At 39.0% G+C, this 20,435-nt stretch overlaps 2 protein-coding genes across 6 annotated transcripts in view; one reads left to right on the plus strand and one right to left on the minus strand.

Annotated features, from left to right (window-relative positions):
• Nucleotides 1-556: 556 nt before the first annotated feature.
• vps41 (VPS41 subunit of HOPS complex) lies at nt 557-18,356 on the minus strand. The gene is made up of 28 exons (XM_038730291.1): nt 18,150-18,356; nt 17,739-17,777; nt 13,721-13,828; nt 12,230-12,307; nt 9,146-9,220; nt 8,060-8,122; nt 7,849-7,914; nt 6,094-6,213; nt 5,863-6,009; nt 5,715-5,781; nt 5,247-5,344; nt 5,039-5,168; nt 4,781-4,896; nt 4,575-4,693; nt 4,032-4,113; nt 3,855-3,947; nt 3,636-3,763; nt 3,203-3,347; nt 3,036-3,077; nt 2,892-2,942; nt 2,665-2,802; nt 2,537-2,591; nt 2,318-2,458; nt 2,092-2,228; nt 1,329-1,428; nt 1,197-1,241; nt 1,018-1,097; nt 557-887 (listed from the first exon to the last, which is right to left on the minus strand). The coding sequence occupies exons 1-28, from the start codon at nt 18,168-18,170 to the stop codon at nt 807-809; spliced, it is 2,565 nt and encodes an 854-aa protein (XP_038586219.1). The 5' UTR covers nt 18,171-18,356; the 3' UTR covers nt 557-806.
• A 49-nt stretch (nt 18,357-18,405) lies between these two features.
• pou6f2 (POU class 6 homeobox 2) overlaps nt 18,406-20,435 on the plus strand; it is a 75,984-nt gene continuing 73,954 nt past the window's right edge. For all 5 annotated transcript variants that reach the window (XM_038730321.1, XM_038730302.1, XM_038730320.1 and 2 more), the window contains exons 1-2: nt 18,406-18,458; nt 20,113-20,219. In XM_038730321.1, the coding sequence (XP_038586249.1) occupies nt 18,438-18,458; nt 20,113-20,219 (128 nt within the window). In that variant the 5' untranslated portion in view covers nt 18,406-18,437. The remainder of the gene's footprint in view (nt 18,459-20,112; nt 20,220-20,435) is intronic.

Genomic DNA, 20,435 nt, shown 5'->3' on the forward strand with positions numbered 1-20,435 from the left:
GTTTTGGAAGTGTGTGTGCGAGAGGGTAATTTACTTCACTTACTCACCAGAGGCAAACAATACACACTGAAGGACGTCGTTGTGATGTGAACGTGCCAGATGCAAACAAATGGGTGATTTCCTCTTCACAGGTTGGTGTTAAAAGTTAATAAACAGGATACAAAGGAGGCAAAAAAAGGACAAACCATGTAAAATATATTTATATGAATACCAACATACAAGTTCACATTTTATACAGACTTTCAGATAGACAGGCCACTGACTTGTTCTTCTCTAAACACCAAAATACAGTCAGAATCAGTTTCCAACAAGCTTATCTCATCTTCTAATTTTTAAGTCTGAACCTTTTCTCACATCACAAGGTCACAATGCCCATTTTGAGTTATTTAACAGACAATCTAACTGTGATTCAGCAATTTTACATATACATTTCAGTACCTTTCCACCGCAAACCCTGAGCAGACATTCTTCTTATACATTTTTAATTGGCTTACTTGACAGGATTGGCTTCAAGTGGGTTATGGAGGAGACACAATTATCAGACACAAACCACAAGCAGTTTTTATGTGATTTTATTTTTCAGACATTTCACCACAAAAATCACATCAGTAGCAAGCAGAACAAGTACAACACTTTACAGTTGTTAGATGTAAATATACAGAGACAATCCAATATAAATGTTTTTGCATTTGCAATATTTAGCTCAGGTTAAGTTCAGTGACTGAGCGAAAATGATATTCATTGATCGATGCACTGACACAAGGGGAAAGCATCAATAATAAACACCTTGAGTGCATAGACCCCCGTTACTTTTTCATCTCCAGGATTCCACTTCCTGGCCCGCGCTTCTTCGCACTGCAGATGTTACAAAACTGCACCCCGGGAACCTGAAACAGGAAGGAGGAAAAAGGGGTCTCAACATAGGACAGGCAAGTTATGTTTGAGATAGGGCGGGTAGATATAGTTCATGAACAGAAGAAATAAAGTGATGAGTAGCACAGACAGGACGTTACTCACTGTTCCTGTGGATGGTAAACATTCCTTGTGAAACATGTGTCTGCAGTGAAACACCACCACGCTGAAGGGTTTGGCCATGTCTGAATCACAGGTTTAATGCAAAAAAACATTAGCAATGAATAGCTTTCAAATGCAACACAGCACTAGAATACTCGCAAACAAATGCATGGACAACCCACCTGACGGTAATATGGTAGCAAGACACGATTCGCAAATGTTCTCCTCTGAAAAGAAAACCACCACATGTATGAGTACAGTTTAAAATGACTTAATCTCCACTGCTTCACGAACGTCAGGGAAAGTGCACCCACCGTCGACCCTGACTCCTCTCATCTGTGTCCGGTGCATCTTCTGGAGCAGGGAGAGGGAGTCGGCCACCAGTATCTTCTTACATCCTTCCCTCAGAAGAATCTTAGAAACAAGGAAACAAAATCTGGTTAATAAATGAAACAACATGATGAATAGTTAATTAATTCTTAAAATTTATATTTAAAAAAGTATTACTGAAACCCCCAACTGACTAACTAACTGTGATATTTTAGTTTACTCGTGCATTTAACATATACTAGTGTATTTTTAAATTTTCTGCTGGTTTAATATTTATCTTCTAATCCTTTTTAGGGGTTCGTTTTTGTCCTCATTATTAGTTGTCCTTCTCGTTTTTCTTCTTTTTCTCAGCTAAAACTGTTTGTCCAGCAAAAACTGTAAGCCCAAAACGCAGGTGGGTTGCAAATTCCACACACTACTCAGGTGCATGAAATAACACTCATCGACCTCAAGGTGGCGCTGTGACAATCAAGTTTAGGTTTTTTGCAATTCTCTCGGAAACGGCTTGGCTTAGGAGTCAAAGTTATGGTCGTCTGCTCTGAAAATGTCAAATGTTGCGCTTTTTCTCTATCTGCTTGGACCCTGAATATTGCTGCTTGTGGCTGTATTTAGCTTTTATTTTAGCTGAATCAAAGCTACACTACTAGGGAAGAACAGTGTTCACAGAGATACTAATCTTTAATCATCAAATCGTAAAGATTTCAAGTGAGACAAAATAGAAGCTAATCTAAAAGAAACATGTCTAACCTGTAGATTGTAGTCCTGGAGGATTTTTACTAGTGAATCTCTGAGGTTTGGGATCTCCATACCCTCCTTAATGCGATGGATGAGCAGGATGGGATCCACATGAGTACCAATGTTATTAAGGAGGCCAGTGATAAATGCTGGGGAGACAAAGGAAGTTTGTGAAAGTGAGGAAATGACAAAGAAAGACAAATCAGAATTACTGAGTCAATAGGAGTCTTTGTCGTACGTGGTTTGTCAATAGAGTATGAGATGAGATCCTCCCAGAGCTCTGCATCGTCCTGCTCTTTAGCAAACTCTATGGCCTTGTCCACATCCTCCAGCTCCTCCATGATCATCTGCAGAGCTCGTCTGCAGTTCCCCATCCTGCCTGGGAGCCGCATGCTGGGTTAGTTTCCTTTTAATCATTTCAAAACACACTTAAACGTAGCAAATCCTTAACACTTACTGAGCAAGAAGACAGTCTCCTCTACAAAGTTCCTTTGTTGACAAACCTCAAGAGCCTGAAAAAGACGACATAATTCATGTCTTGTAGCTTGCAGAAACTTGAGGTAGGATGACATGTAAGAATTGTACCTTTTCAAGCGGGCAGTGTGTGCTATCTCTCAGGAAAGGTAAGAGGTTTGGCCGGTCGTATTCGGCATACAGGACAATCTGTCTCTCGTGGTATTTTTGGCCTTTGTGGTGGTCTCGCTTGAACAGTTTATGGAGGTACTGTGGGGAAAAGGTGAGTCAAATTGCTTCTGAATTCTATTTTGAGAGTTAATATGATTATATTCAAAGTGATATGTATCTCAACTCACCACATGCAGAAGCTCAGGCCTGTCTGCCAGTTCTTCCACTACCCTGTCTGTCTGTTAGCACAAAGAAGGGGAACAGGATCAGCGCAGGCAGTGGATTTTCACCAGGTCCTTCATGAAAGTCTGAGAGAAGCCAGGTACACTTACCGATATCTTGTCTTCATTGTCGAGAAGCATGTCAACAGCTTTCTGATAACGTAAATTTAGAGAATAAATGACTCATTTGGAAAAACACAGATTGACACTGAAAAATAAATTCAGTAAATACAATTTGCAAATATTAAATGTTTTCAGTCTATCATCTGGCTTTTTACCTCTTTGTCAAAGTCCATGAGGAGTACGATCTTGTCCTCTATGGAGCGGAAAAGGTTGTGTTTGTGGATCAGCTGGTAAACATCTTTGTGCCTCAGTCTCAGGTAGATCTCTAAGGCTCTGTCGTACCGCTGGTCGTATGTGTACCTGTGTAGCATGAAAGACCGACAGGTTACTTTTATTCGGTCTTTTTCAACCATAAAACCATTAAACCATACAGACCCTTCAGTGAATACATCTTCACAGACAAATATTCTGCAACCAAATACACAGAACTTAATTTAAAACTCCAATCTAGATCTAAAGTGCTGAATTCCATACAAATGTATATAGAATTATGCACAAACCTTTTCATTTTGTTGCAATATTGAAAACTGATAACTTGTGTTTCCCCTCAACATTAATTCAACTGGTTCACGTGTTAAAGTCACTCACAGTTCAGCCAATGTGGTGAGCAAGGTTCTGTTAGTGGGGTCCCTCTTCAGGTGATCGGTGACTGCTTGAACAACGGCCATGTTATTATAAAGCTCTCCAGGCCATTCCCGGATCAGCGTGGCAAAACCCTTTGTGGACAGAAGAGGAAGTGGGACGAACCGTTAGCTGAACACCGGACTCGTCACAGGATGTCAAGAATATAGTGCGGGGATAAAGTACCTCATAATCAGTTTTGAGGAATTCATGCAAGATCATTTCATAGATGGCCGGTCTGAGACGCAGATCCCCTCTGGGCAAATACTGACTGATGGCCTGGAATTGGAGAGGAGTGGATATGAGACTGTTACTCTGAGAAAGAAAAGGCACAACATTTAGGAACCAAAACCCTTGACCCACCTTCAACTGTCCGATGGTCTTGAACCTGTATACTTCATTTTCCCATAGTTCCATGTTTTTTCCAAGAACCTTTTGACACTTCCTGAATTTAGAAAAAAAAGCATTCGAATCATTCAAATGAAACAAGAAGATCCTGTTTTTTGACTTTGTCAGCAGGGGACAGTCGAGTCACGTCAATTAAAAAGGAATGAACATTATACGTCACATGAACGTACAGTATATAAACTCTATGGACTGCTTAAAGCTCTGGAAAATTTTAGTGAGAGAAACTTGAGTTAAGATGTTTTGTCAAAAAAATATCCACAGCTAAACTAAAACTAAAATCTCATCCATTCAGTAACTTTGGTAATTGTAGTTAAGTGTTCCGTCTTTCTACAATTTTCATATCTTTAATGAGTGAAACACTCACTTTTTACATTTATTATCTGAATCTAGCACTTTAAATAGAAAGATTCTGTGATACGAACCCTGTCGAAAAAAAAAATAACTGTCCAACTTATCAATTGAATTAATGTACTGTACATTCGCACATGTCAAACCTACCTCGCAGCACTGTCATAGTCTCCTTTCTCCACTAAGTGGTTGATGTAATCCATCCCGATTTTCTGAACATCATGTCTCTTGATGTTTTTGAAGCTGATCTCCGCAGCCATCAGAGCCTCCTGTCACAGTAGCAGGACACACAGTTAAAACGATATAATCGTGGACTGTAACCTTTTGCAACATTCATAAAATACAGCAGCGCAGACCTCATATTTCTTCTTTTCAAGCAGCCAATCGATATGGTCATCTTGGTCTCGCTCCTTGGCCACAACAATGTCTTTGGGACTGATGATGTAGAAGAGCGACTCTCCCTCAGAATGCTCTGTTAATGAAAATACATTTATGCCTTTTGCCTTTTGCCTATTGCGCATTACGGCTGACATTTTATATTTGAAGCATAATGAAATCAGAGCGCAGTAAAACGCTTGGTGACATTTCTCTGAGGGCTGCTTTTATAGTCTCACCGAGGCGGTAGTCTCTGCACTCGTTGTCTTGAAAGTGGCGCACAGTCAGCGCATCTGAAGAAATCTCCTCACAGCTCTCAGGGAGAGGCTGGATGATGTCGAGGCGAGGCCGCGCACGAAACTCCTCGTCCTGCACACACACACACACACAATGAGTAAAAACTTTTATGTGCTCCATTAATACATATGTAAAAGAAGTCACCATTACCATGTGATCAGAGTTCTCCTTCACAAAGAACAGGGTGACAAGCTGATCAGCCAGCGGCGCCAGACCACTGATGAAAAACTCAGTCTCAAACGCAGACACTGTTTCAGAAAGAGAAACCAAACAAAAGAGCATCAAATACACCATCTTCTTGTTATAGTGCAAGATATTCTACATATCACTGCATCATCATGGCAACCATGAGACTTTGTCAACTGCAATGTTCCCACATCACTATTCCCTTATATAAATGTATCGTATAACCTGATTTAAGTTCATTTGTCTTATTTTATCCAACCACATTTTAAGCCTTTTCTTATCTAGCTTTATTTGTATTTCATTTCACTGCTGTTTTAACCTGTTCTGGCTTTCATGTTATAAAGCACTTTGTAACCTTTGTTTAGATAGATGCGCTTTTTAATTAAAGTTTATTATTACACAGTTTATTATAATGTGCAGTGTATTTATTACCTATTTCCACATAACGACTGGGCAGATCTCTCATTTCAGTAGGATTTCGCTCTTTCACAACGCAAATCTGAGGAGAAATAAGAAAATTATGGACTGGAGTAGCAAGTGTCTGTGATGATTAATGTAGTTTAAGAGAAAAGAAGCAAACCTTAATGGAAGTTCCCCAGCCAACAATGAGAGTGGCGTTGTCTTTCCAACACAGGCTGCAGGGGTACATGTCAGGCCTCAGACTGACATTATCCCGCAGCACATTTGTGATCCGCTGTTTTGTACCGATATCGTAGATTTTAACTCCCTTAAAGAAATCAGGAAAAACACTTTTCAGCATTTTAACATTCAAGACTGTATGTTTTATTGTCTCCTGCGACTGATCACTCACCACATTGTTGGCCCACGCAATGAGGTTAACTCTCCACTGGATATTAGTGATTGAACCCTCGCCTTCATGTAGAACAGAGGTCTTCCAGCGATTCAACCAGTTTCTTTCATACAGAAGCAGCTTTGAGGAAGAAACAACAGGAAAACACTGTTTGCATCTCAAATCAACAGCAACTCAGGGGTGCAGTTGTGCAGCCTCGCCTACAGAGGGCAGTAGATGAACAGCACATTGCACTGGAACAGCCAGTCAGGAGCTGCGTCTGGTATAAAGAGTGAAATAGCCTTATAGATTTAACTTAAACTGTGTGAAACTGCCTCATTCATGCTGCAAAATGATGAAGTAAAACCTGATTTTAGTCCTTATATAAAGATCTTAATTCCACTTCAGAGCATTTAGGCACAAGGACGCTGAAGACAGATTGTTCATTAGACTCGATCTAAGTGAGAAACATCACATTAGCTTCACATTCAGTGGTGGAAGAAGTAATTTTACAGTTTCACATGGTCGACTTAATTTGCAAGTGGAAGAAAGCCATAAAGAAAGGGTTGAACACTTGACGCATTACAAGCTTGATTTCATACATCCTTCTTACTCTCATCATAATGGTCACGGCTTCCTTTAGGAAACACACCATTTATTGTCGTCACTGTGGGAGGCGCAAAGTATAGAAACAAGTATTTATTTCTAGCAGAGGTGTGGACGTTCAGCGAGAGTGTTGTGCAGGTTTGGTGTTTTAAAACCACAATGCAGTGTGGCATCAAGGCAGTTGCAGAATTTTTATATGAACTGCAGTTTAATGTTCAGGCCTTGTATTGTTGTACATGCTGTAGAGGACAAAGCCTGTCATTCACATTCCCTGCATTGTTACTGTCCTTACTATATAAACTAATACAAAAAAGCCCCCAAAAAAGTGCATAATATTACCAAGGATGCCGAGAGAAGGTTGTATAGGCTCTTTAATTCAGCAGTTGGGCTATGTTAATAAACAGTTTGCTGTACAAAGAGATGATATGACAAAAGAACTGTGGAGACAAAATTGAATTTCCTTTGACAGGATGTGGCTCCCGTTGAGGCTTATTGATTTTCATCACAGGCACATTGTGGAGGCCTTCACAACTTGGAACTGAGAGGAATCAGCGGCAATTGAAAGAAAATGGCAAAGCAACACTAACAATGGGGTTTCATAAAAAAGTTGTTTTTCCTCACCCCTGTTGTATAAATGTCAGTATACTTTATTTACGGATGCTTTTGCAATGACGCTACTTCCGAGCAGTTTACCATTATGTACAGTAATGGGCATGTGCTAATAGGTAGGTGCCTTAACTTCCCCACCCCCCCAAAAGAGACAAATCTAACGTCTAAGATACTTTTTCCCTTACGTAGTGACATACCTACTGCAGACAATTCTCAGGTAAGAGGTCACCGTATGCCCCCCCGGAAACCCTAAGACTATGTACCCTCTTGATAATGACATCTACTTGCTGTGCTTGTGAAGCGTTGCCTTTCAAACACTGTTGAGCGAACAGCACTTTGTGAAAATGGGCAGCTTTCCCGAGAGCACTCCAGCAAAGAGACAGAAAAGTAAGAGCCTTTCACACCAGACAAAGGCCTGTGCATCGCCTTCAGCCGAGCCAAAGTGAGAAGGTTCGCAGGATTCGGTTTCACCCGGACACAATCAGGATGAATTATTGTGGCAGGAAATGTCTAAAAATGTACATAATGACAGCTCAAGTGAAAAGAATTACTCAAACCTACCTTGTTGCCCCCAGTGACAAACTGTTTGTAGTTTGATCTGGTGAACTGAGGATGTAACGCCACCACCTGCAAAACAATACACCAGGAGCAGATTAGGCTGTATAGGTTTTACTATTTTGGAGAGTCAAAATCTGATGTTTTTGTTATGTTATGTGCAGGTAATAGCAACAGCTGCATGCTAATAGACATCCGTTTTCAGACATCAACTTACTTTGATGGGACAGTCAAAGTTCTCATGGAAGCCCTCTCTTGTATAGAGGCCGAACACTTGCACCTGAAACAGAGATGAGACGGCAGAATGGCAAGCAAAGGTGAATAACTCAAAATTTCTCCTTTAATTGCTGCCTCTGCAACTATCCGAGGCCGGGGGGGGGGGGGGGGGGGGTTGTGGTCAGAAAAGACTTTGATTGGCTCCCAACTTTTCCGCTGGGTCACCAATTAGTGGAAAAGTTGATTCTTTGAACCCTTCAGGGTTTAGAAACAGGAGTCCTCATCTTGGACTTGAGTACAGCCTCAGTTGGCTACAACAAACCCTAATGTACCATTAGAGTGCATGACACCCGGTTTGTCTTCATATGAGGCCCAAAGAAAAAGAAGACACTTTTTTTAAGTAGGGGGATATTATAAAACTCTGATGCAATCTTTATTTTTTAAACCGCACCGGCGATTAAGGATTAAGTGAGATTTTCAAAGGATTAACAGCCAACTGAACTGGTTCAGGGCAAACAATTGCTGTTGCATTGATTTTAATTGTCTGCTCCACTTTTTTGTGCGACAAGATCTTGTTTTTTTGCCACCAGAGTGCTGGATGTAGGGGGGGAGGGTGATATCAGAGAGCATATCTTGACTGCGAAATCCATGATTTCTCACTGAAGGATGGTGGTAATGATGAGAAGAGACAAGATAACAGCAAGGTGGGGAACATGGAGAGGGTATCCATAGACGGCTGATGGCTGACTGACAGCTCAACAGATCTGAGTGCAATACTTTCCCCTACTCTTCAAAACTGGTACAAGCTTTTTATAAGTTCCCGCATAATGAAATAAAAATAAGGGTTTATGTGTAGATACGGTGCCGATAAAACTTCGGGTTATTGCTCCGACTGTGGAAGAACTGCCTTCTAAAAATTCACTACTAAACACCTCAAGTTCCACATCATTAGCATAAAGTTTAACACTGATAAGAGTTTTATATGAATCTGAGGATGAATTATGAAAGATGAGAACTGCTGATTGGCGATGTCTTTTCTGCAGGCCCAAGGATCAGTAACCAGCGGTGATGAGCAGAGAGATCTCACCTTCCCATCCTCGGAGCAGATGCCCACATGCTCTCCACTTTCATCCAGACTGATCTGGTTGATCTTCACTGAACTCTGCAGAGACACAATTATCAAGGCATCTTTTTTAGAGGCGGGCTAATATCAAATGCTGCTGGCTGACATTTTACCCCACTAAGTGAAACGCCAGAATAAGCGAAAGGCAAAAGATTTGAGTATGTGATGGATGCATAGACCCATATGTGTCAATGCACAGAGCATGGCATTAACTCTGTGGAGGTTAGGGGATCCCAATTCACTGCTGGTGCTTTTAAATTTTAGACATTCATGACACTTTAGATAAAAGGATCGACCAAATGGCATAAATTACAGCAAATGTTACTTAAAAGCTATCCCTAAAGGGTTGACTGTGCCTCTGCGTAGACTCCAGGAGAAAAAGTTCTTAGCTTATTTACAATTTCTCCAGTGCATTAGGTTCACCTGGGTATTTGGTACACATATTAAATCTGCTTTTCACTGAATTCTGACTTGTTCATTTTGAAACTACATCACAAATACATCTAGGCAGAACTCAGTGGTGTCTCTTCTGTTCAGTGAAACAACTTCCTTGTTTCTTTCAGGCAGTGACTGATAACTGGCAGTAAGTTCTTTAGGTGAGTAGCACTTGAATCAGTGTACTCAGCAGGGACACTACAGGTACAGTCATGTAAAACTGCCCCTTTTGTGTCGGCAAAATCAGCCTTGATTAGGGAATATTTTTGATTAGGGAATGCTTTTTGGTTTGCAAATTAAATCACTGTTCAGCACTCATTCAGTCCAGATCAAATGAGCAGAGGGACTAAATCAGATATGCAAGATCATTGCTGCTTATAACTTCAACACATTTTCTAATGCACCCCTATGGTACTTAATATCAAGGTCCCATTGTGTTCATTATGGTTTTTAAAAGTGCTTCTGCTGTGTTTTTGAGAAATATTTGACAATACATGCCATTTTTCCAAACATGAGTAGTGTTAAAGAAATAGTTGAACATCAATATGCTTATTTGATTCAACCCTCATGTCTGTCTGTTAAATATTATGTGACCTTATTTTAGCATAACAAGTATTAGTAAGTGAATACATGTATTTCTCAAAATGTCAAACTATTCCTTTAATAGTATTGGTCACTTTATCAAGGGAGAAGGGAACGGTACAGACATCTCTGAAAGGGTAAGGTCTATATTTTTCCACCTGGACCCTATTTCCCCATGTTTTTGTGTCTATGTGACTAATGGGGACTTTTTTTTTTTTAAATTGGTCCAGTATTGAGTCAAAAGTACGTCCACCAAATTGCTTGTTTTTGCCGCTGACAGGGTGCTGACTCAGATTGTTATTATATGTGTCTGACAACCTTAAGAGACACAAATAAACAAAAACAACAAAGTCGCACAATAACACAAACAAACTAAGCGACTGAGGCAGCGGTAGACCAGAAACTCCGTGTTCTGCGAGGTAGAGTTACTGTGTTTATCAATGGAGTCTGGTAGCTTTGACGACAGCGATATTAGTAACTGTTTCAAAAAGGATCTCTCTCTTTAAAAAAAAGGTCCATTTCTGTACATATCCTTTCCACAATTTTGTCAGATACTTGTAATAACAATTAGAGCCTGTCAATGGCAAAAACAAGCACTTCAGTGGACGTCCTTTGACGGGGTGAAATTGCACGCAAGGATTATGTTGCTGTTTCGCTGATGCTAAAAGCAGCACGCTCACTCAACACAATTTCAAAAAAATGTTGTCCTAATTAGTCACACACCAAAAAAACATGAGAAAATAACATCCAGGTTGATAAATACCAAAATGACCCTTTAAGGCCCACATCATTCTAGAAAGTTTGATACTAGGATATATTTAAATATAAAACATATGATTAGTATGATGAATTATATCTTTGGCTTAGTGAAGTACACAGTATTACAGTCACCAATAATAAATAGGGCTGTATGAATGATAAAGAGCTTCAGTTATTAAGGGACAGCACTGTGGATGAGTCAAAACCTACAACAAAAAATCATTCTGTACATAAAGGTGCAATAAAAGACAACTATCAGTAAAGTACTTTACTATTATCCTTTATTATTCGGAATTTAACAAGATTAAGAGTCTACTGCCATGCCAGGAGCTCTGAGGCTGCAGTGTTTTATGCTAAATGATAACATTAGCATGCCACATGCCCACAGCAAGGTTAACGTGCTGATGTTAATAGATATTATGTATGTTAAGCGCGTGTATAATGTTTCCCATGTTCACTCTCTTTGTTGAGCGTGTTAGCGTTAAACACAAAGTTCAGCAGAGGTTAGATGAAAAGTCAGAGGATCAACCTTGGTTGTCACAAGTCATTCTCAGGTGAACTTGAATGTCTCTTTCAAATTTCATGGCAAGAGATGTCACTAAAAAAACATGAATGTCCTATTCATTCTATACAGTCCTCAAGTCAAATCTTTCTCAAAAACACAGCAGAAGGATTTTTCAAAACCCAAAATGAACACTATTCCTTTAATATTAATGGTCACTGTTATCAAGGGAGAAGGGAACATTACTGACGTCTCTTACAGTATGACTTCTGTATTTTTTAACCTGGAACTTGTTTTTGTGTCTTTGTGACTAATGGGAACAACATTTTTATAAATTGGCAAAATTGGTCCAGTATTGAGCGAGCGTGCTGCAGCAGTGAAACACGGCTGCAATGTAATCTTTGGGGGCAATTGCGCCCTGTCAGATAACGTCTACTAGGGTGCTTGTTTTTGCTCAGATTGTTATTATAAGTGTCTGACAACATCGTGGAAAGGATCCCTACAGAGATAGACCTTTATTTAAAGAGTAAGATCCTTTTTGTTTAACTAGAAACATAGTGGTCACAAATGTCAACCTACTGGTGGCGCTAGATGAGAAGTCAGGGGATTGTGAAAGTCATTAGCCTTATTTATAGTTAATTTTATTAATAATACGTCATATGATTAAAAATATTAGCATTAGTCTTAAGCATGGCTAAAACATAAATAACATGTACCAGTAGGCCTAAAGAATGTCCTCATTATAATCTAAAGGATTTTAAAGCACTCACAATTTCAAACTTCTGGGTTACATTTCCTTGGATGTCCAGCAGGAAGACCTTTCCAAAATGGGTACCTAGGGCAAGAAACTGAAGGGAGACAAGTGTAATGTAAATTAAACCAGAAGACATTTGTAAAAAAAAAATCATGTGCTGATGAAGGCTGTGGTAGAGGATAAAAAAATATTTCCTGGAGCAGGGGCGACATGGGCAGAGTGGGGATTCTGTGGGCTTGGAGGCAAAACTGTGAAATTGCCGTGGGTGGAAAAGCCCTATTTATTAAAGCACACAGTGTGAAATGGCATTTTCCCCCTCAAATTAAAATGCTTAAGCATAATAAATGCACTGTACATCTGACTTCTTCCCATGCACCCTATGCAACCCAATCACCTTCCTGCCCAACACAGAGCTATTATTTCTACTGAGCAGCAACTGGTTTCTATGCTTTGTGCTCCAACAAAAGTGCATGTGTTTGTGTGAATGTGTGTGTGTGTGTGTGTGAGAGAGTCCACTGGGACAAAAAAAAATTATAGAAACGGGGGCTTTTGGCATTAGATTAAGTGTGTGTTCTTCCACCCCAGCCCTGCTCCATGCCCTCCTCCTAATCCCCCTCCCTTCTAGACCAGCATGTGGATGTGTGGCGAGCCCACCATGCTTCAGTGCAGTCTATAATGAAATGCTTATATTTACAGGCACAGCTGAGCATGTCAGACAGAGCCCCTGCAATCTCCCCAAATAAAATAACCAAAAATAAATAAATAAAGGGTTCAACCTTGTGAGGCGGAGCGACTTTTAAAGGGATTTATCAGAATGGAATTGTTCAAATGAAATTCGGATTCAGACACTTAAATTATGAGGCAACATAAGGCAATGTGTGCTGTTGGTGGCTTTAAGGCTGTGGGAGTTTGCTGCGGCGGTGGGGGCTGGTGTGACCACACAGGTAGCTGGGTGGAAGAAGGTATACAGAAATCCCAGGAAGAACGACAGTCAGATCAAATTTAGGATTTCAGCAAAGCAATGTCTCTCATTCTGGCATAATTGCTATTTTGATGGGGGGGGGGGGCAAATCCTCAAAGTAAAAATAAATAAATGAAAATCAATAGTGGTTAATAAAACATGTGAGGAGACATAACTGGGGGTGACTTTTGCTCTGCTCAGGCGTGCATGTGTGCTGCTGGTGCCACAACGATTAACCATCTCGCTGAGAGTGGCCCTCTTAAAAAATATCAACGTTCGACAAACAGAGGAGAGGAGCTGAAAAATATGTAAGAGTGAGAATAAAAAGAGGAGAAGACAATGGCAACTGCTGTCTTTCGATGCACCTCCCTGAGAGGATAGGCAGGGAAAGGTGAGAAAAGAATGGGCTGCCTTGAACAGGGAGCATGAAAACCGGCTTTCAAGAGGACATCTCTCACATGTGTACATAAACAATGTGAAACCTGTACTTGCGATGGGCGGACTTCAGACTGAAATGCCCTTGTGGTGGTATATCATAACCTCTACCTTGTCATGGACGGTCATACAGCTGGCTGCATCATTCTGGAGGATTTCTGTCACCCCATTGGAGAGCCTCTCATACTTCAGCTTGGGCTCCTCCTCGCTGTCCTCCTCCTGGATGAGAATGTAGACTCGTGAGATGGGCTCTCACTGTTAACATTTTCTTTAAAAGGGATTCATTACAACGGCACAGCGTCCTCTCCCAAATGTTATCGTTCACAATGTTCTTTGACAGCCATTGACAAAAACTGACATTTACTAAATGTCCAGAAAATTCTGTCCTCAAACTTTCTTAAAAAAAAGTGAGAAGGAGTCTGACGAGGTCGTGATAGGACGTCATGTGCTTTCAATGCAAACCAACTTAAAGGTGACCTGTCGAGTTTTTGACCAGAATCAGAAATACTTTATTGATACCCGAGGGGAAATTCTTTACAATTGCTTACTTTGCATGTCAAGATATTAAGGAATAAAAAATAATGATAGAAAGTAGGTAAGTAGAAAATTTAACGAAATATACTAATCTAAAAATCTAAATCTAAAGGGAGTATGTAGATGTACAGTATTTTACGGTATTAAAAGAAATGTAATGATAAATAGTGGTAGCGAATAAGGTAGTAATAATAATAATGAGCGCAGGTGGAGTTGACATGGAATGGATATGGAGTGTTTTGGTGAGAAACACTGAATGTAAAGACAACTTTTGTTAGTTTACAAGAAAACCCTCCACTTGTGTAATAGGCTTGAGATAAGCATATTTTTTAAGGAAACTCAAACAGTTAAAAATCAATATTAGAGCTTTAATAGGAATACTTTTCCAATTTCAAAATGTATGACAGGCAAAATCACATTAAATTACTTAAATTGACTTGATGTTCAATGCAATTAATTGTGTTCCTCTGTGCATTAGACAACTCTTCACAAGCATAAAGCAAAACATCTGACACATTGGTTTTTAATACTATCATATCATCACAATGCAATACCAAGCCCTACTACATGGTGACACATTTTAAGGTTTTGTTGCTTACATTAAGTTAATTTGAAAAGGTGAAATCACATGAGCTCATCGAGAAAATTCAACTTTTGCAGAATGTAAATGTTATATATATATATATATATATATATATATATATATATATGTCTCTCTCTATCTATCCATCCCACGACAGTCAGATCAAATTTAGGATTTATAATCACAATCTTCAGCAGCATAAGTAATATGTACCCAATACATTTTGGAAGGCTGGTTTTACATCCGCAACGCCCACCATCACTGCCACAGTGCCACTGAGCAACACACACTAAACCCAGCAGGTCCACACTAACGGCCAATCCTACATGTTTTCTGGCTTCTCTTCAAAGAAATTCTGAAAGTGTGTGTAAGGAGATAGACTGTATGCACAAAGACACATTTCCATTACCTTGCGTGAAATGCAGCATAAAGTAATTTTTTCATGAGACAGTTCATCCCCAGTGACATACATGAATTTAGTCATTTCATAAAGCAAACTTAAAGTATTCTACTGTGTTACATTTCAGGTGTGAGCCAACATTTGCGGCCAGTCACAGCCTGAATATTACTCATAATTCAGTTTATAACCAATGCTGCACAGTCTGTGGCTGCCCAGAGGGTGCATCAACTCAAAACGCTGTCTGCCATTATGTGCTACTGGGTTGGAGGTGGGGGACAATAGCGTGGAAAAAATGTTATTTTCAAAAACAATCCTTTCCCACTCAACAACGCCATATCTAGGCTATTTCCTGTGTATTCTAGTTGTGAGATTTCTGATGCGAGGGCATTTGTCACGGGTTTCAAAGGTGTATCAAACAACAAAGGCAAACTTCATCCCTGGAGAGAAACTAACCATTTTCAAACTTTTGCCATCTCTTGTAAGTTGCCTTTTGTTTTGTCAACTACGGAGCTGGCCTTTGTGTTGTAACCATTTTTGCCATATTCTTCACCTATTGGCAGTTAAGACAACATGCTGAACCAAGCCTTCTGCCTACAATAAGGACACTCTGCTTTCAAATACATGCTGAAGACCACAAACTCACATTTAGGATGAGAAAGGATGTCTTCTTCAATGTCAAGAAAATAAGGACTCATCCTGCCACCTTAAGAGTTACCTGACCTCAACCCCATTTAAACACCTATGAGAAATTTTGGGGAGACATGTTAAACAGACATGTTAAACTCTCCTTGAAGATGTTTGCAACACGTACTTTGTGCTTTTACAGGACCATAATTATTAAATAAAATCATATGTCTCAATATCTTGTAACTTGCCCTTTGTTGCCTATTATTATTCCAATTCCTCAGATACATACTGCCTTACTCATTGCAGTTTGTGAATAATGTTGAAATTGTAAATAATGTTGATATTATGGTGTTTTTATTCTTATTCTTATATTCATTATTATTTTATTTTTTCTGTTATGTATGACCCAATGTGTTTGCCGGAAACCGCTGACCTTTCATTACATATGTGCCTGCCCCTTGTGTGACTGACAATAAAATTAATTGAAGTTTTGTCAACTACTGAACTGGCTGAATTTTAATCATTTAAGACTGTAATGAATCCACTCCCCCACACACACCTCAGCATGTTTTTCTGTCTTTTGTTTCACTTTTTGGCTGCAAAGCTGTTACATCAAAGCAAATATTATGACATAATTTGGACACAATCTCATATAACCATTTATCTTAGAAAATGGAACCCTTTCCACTTTAAATAAAGTTGCGATTAAGCACACATATTATAATGTAATATGTAAAAAAAAAAAAATCCTTCAATTAGGTTGGAGTCATTGTTCAGGTACTTCCTTACTGACTTGATGATTCTTCAGTGTGAATTTGTCAATTAAATCTGATCATTTTGACAACTTTCAGTGCTAAAGTGAGGAAGAAGAGGTGCAATAAGTCTGTTACTGTAGTATTACCATGTGTCATCTACTGCTAAGGGTTTGATCCACTGTGCTTCAAAGTTAAAATTAAACCTATTCCCTAGACTATGTGAACTGTTCAGGAAGCAAAACAAAAACAACAAACAGGGCTTATTACTGTATGATGTAATTACAAATGAGACTAGTCTGGCCAAATTACAAAAGGTAGCGAAGAGCATGTCTCTGACTTTCAAGAGCACAGTTTTGACAAATTGTTATCCTGCTCATTTCTTCTGTGAGTAGCACAGTGTGAAGCACACAGGCCCTCACTGCCTTTATCCAGTGAAGCTGTTGTCAACCAGGTAACAGCAGCAGCAGACACCAAGCAAGCTACATTATAGTGCACCACTCTAAGTAAATAACCAGCTGCTTGCAGCCACTTGGAGGAGACACACACTCCCTAGTGCTTGTTTTCTCTGTGAGTGTTCTAGTCCTACAGTACTGAACACACTTTGCACACACACAGAAAACAGGATGTAGGAACTCTTTCTATTCACAAGCCTGGAATTTTCCCCCTTTTCCATTCACACACTCTTAACTGTTTTCATCAGAGAGGTGCAAGAGTCCGCTGCAACCTTTCCCTGAAATTTCATTCTGTTCTCTACTTCGCATAAAGACAAACTCCCCTTCCTGCCAGGCTGATGTGTAAAGCTATATTTTATTTAGCCTACTTGTGATTCTCGGAAGCACAAGTGTACTGTAACGTACCGAAGCTCAGTCATAATATTGATGGATCTGGAAAGCTATCTGTAATTCATGAGTGTTTGACACCCCTCAAAACCTGACAAAGATCCTTCTGGGATCAGGTTGTGTTGATAAAGGCTGGCTATGTAGTACAGTCCTTTCAGTAGGCAGCAAGCTTTATTTGAGTTCAGAAATCATCCATGCTTGGCAGAACTATGCCCACCCCTGTCATTGTCAATATGTTGATATCGATGCATTTTTAAATTGACATACTGGTGCAACTGCATGACATTTTTAGGTGTAATGTTTTCCCCCTGACTCTTATAACGCTATAAATTCCCTCTCACTCTTTGCAGGAAAAAGAAAGGGCAGCCCAAAGTGATAATGTGTTTCTTACCTCAGACTCATCTGTGAATTCCTCACTTTGTTTTCTGCCCTGAATGAAGACACATTTTGAATAGGTTTCAACAATCTGTCTTAATGTATTAAATACCAAAGCACGCAGCTGTGCCACATTTAAAGCTTTCCTGCAATATAATACAATTTAACTCAAACACAGCCTGTGGAGGTTAGGCAGGACAATACAGCTACAGTGTTTTATTTACAAAACAACACACAGATATCAAAACAGTGTGAGGCTATCATCACATGACACATTCACGTTTTCAATGCTACAACGTTAAATCACAAGCTAACTCAAACTGAAAGGCAGCTGACAATATTCCCCGATCACAAATCTTATTTATTTTGATACCTATACGTGTAAAACATCAACACTAGCTAGCTAACGCTAGCATGCACTGCTTACCTGGTCCTCCACTTCCGCCATTGTTATATTAGTTGTATCCGAACAGAATAACGTTAGTTATAATATCTCAATACGTGTTTAATAAATGCATGTTAAAGGTCCACAACTCCGCAGTTAGGTTTGTTTCATGTCAGAAATATCCAATATACAACAAAGTGATGTCTGTAGTCGAAGCCTGCTCCCACTGTCATAAGTTAAATCACATGACTGAAAGAAAGCCGTGAGGCATCATGGGTATTGAAGTCTTTCTGACTGAAAGACAACGACAAGTTGAGAGGAGAGGCAGTAATGAACGAGGAGAAAGCACAGGTGAGTTGAGAGTGTGTTTCCACTGTGGTATTTATATTTACAAGAGTTTCCTCCTATAAATAGCTTGTTGCTCGGTTATAACTTTATTTTTTAACTTTTGTTCATATTTGAGACCGGTAACTAACGTTAGCAAGTTTCTGGAAAATTTTAACTTAACTTTTAACATTTCTAACATTAACGTTACACAGTTAGCTTAACTTAGTTGACGTTAACGTTAGCCCATTTTCTCCCTCTGCGGCTAAAGTCTAAACCCCGTCTTAACCTGCTCTGGCAGGATATTCTGTAAACCAGAAATATTCAAGTAGGTTTTGTTATGTCAACTTGAACAATTTGAACAGGTGCCAAATAAAATAAATTAATGCTAATGCTAACGTTACATTATTAGTCATCCATACTTTACATAAGTGGATAAAACAGTTGATGGCTGCTGTGATGTATTCAGATCTTTTAGTGGCAGAAAAGTAACTTAATATATTTAAGAGACTCAAGTACATTGTTTAAAGCACTTTTTAATATTTTAATTTTGCTGTACATAATAATGATAATTTTACCCAGGCATCCTTTGCACTCTGCTCATTGTAGTATTGTCTCAATCTGTCTACATTGTTTTTGTTTATAGTGTGTAATGTTATATATGTGTTCTCTATACTAAGTAAGCACATCGTGAACAATGTGCAATCCTAAGTCAGAGTCCTCCTATGTGTACACATACCTTATAAATAAAGCTGATTCTGATTCTGATTCTGATATTTTAATTTTATGGTACTTTTTACTTATTCTCTACTATACGTCAGTGAGATATATTATTGTACTTTTTAGCTACATTTATCTGACGGCTAGTTAATGATTTGCTTATGAAATAAAAAGCCTAGCCTGCAGTATATTAAGCACCACTACAGCCAGCTAAATAAAATACTACTTACACTTAAATGCATCCAATGATATTAATCTAAATATATGATTTTATAATTAGATTTGGGGTAACTAATGCATAATGAGTACTTTTACTTTATGTACATTTTGCTGGTAATACTTTTACTAAATTAGGAGTTTAAATGCAAAAATGTTTAATGGAGTACAATGTTATACAACATTGTAAAAAGCCTCTTGTATCTGAATACTTATTCCACCACCCAGTACAAATTGCAGTACAGCAATATTCAAATACTTAGTTGCAAATAAATGTCTTGTAAGTATTATTAGCAAAATATATCATATGTATAACGTTATTATACAGTAGAGTGTTAACTGATGCATTAACATGTATGCGGCATGAATGTTACAGCTGGACAAGGTAGAGTTCATTTTAACAATGGACCGTATTTTTTACACTTGTCAGGTTTTGTAGATCTAATTCTGAAGAGTTGAACTGCCATATAAATGTCTTGTCAAAAGTACAATGTTTCCCTCTAAAATGTAGAGGAGCAGGAGGATAAAATGCAACTTTTACCTCAAAATTATACAGGACAGTACTTGAATAAATGTACTTTCCACCACTGGGTGGTTGTCGCAGATTTCTCTGAACTTGTTGCCTCCCTCGATAAACAAACAAAAAAGATAAACACACTTTTTGAGTGAGAAATCAAAATCTCAACATTTAAATGATGTAGCGTGTTTTAAACATAGTTATCTTATTGGTTTTGTATATTTCCAGACATTCCTGGACACTGTTCAAATGAATCCCTCAGATATTAGTCGTCTCTTTTGGTCCTTCGTCACCCTTCTGACAGCTGCTTGCCAGAGTCCAGATGAATGCCAAAGGTATGATTTGCCTCTTCTTTATTGAGATTGTCTCACACCCCCATCTCGCCTCATCCATCCTCAGGAGAATCCTAATGCGCTGATACCAAGGGGGAATCATTTTTTTTTCTTTACAATCTACTTAGCAATGATTTATTGATTGTGGCTTCCACCCTCGCAGAGAATTACCGATCCTTTTTGGGAAATCAGATTTTCACACCTTTCATGAGTGTGTAT

The sequence above is a fragment of the Micropterus salmoides genome, unplaced genomic scaffold, assembly GCF_014851395.1.
Source record: "Micropterus salmoides isolate LMB-PRFRI ecotype aquatic unplaced genomic scaffold, ASM1485139v1 Ms_hic_scaffold_1, whole genome shotgun sequence".
NCBI lineage: Eukaryota > Metazoa > Chordata > Actinopteri > Centrarchiformes > Centrarchidae > Micropterus > Micropterus salmoides.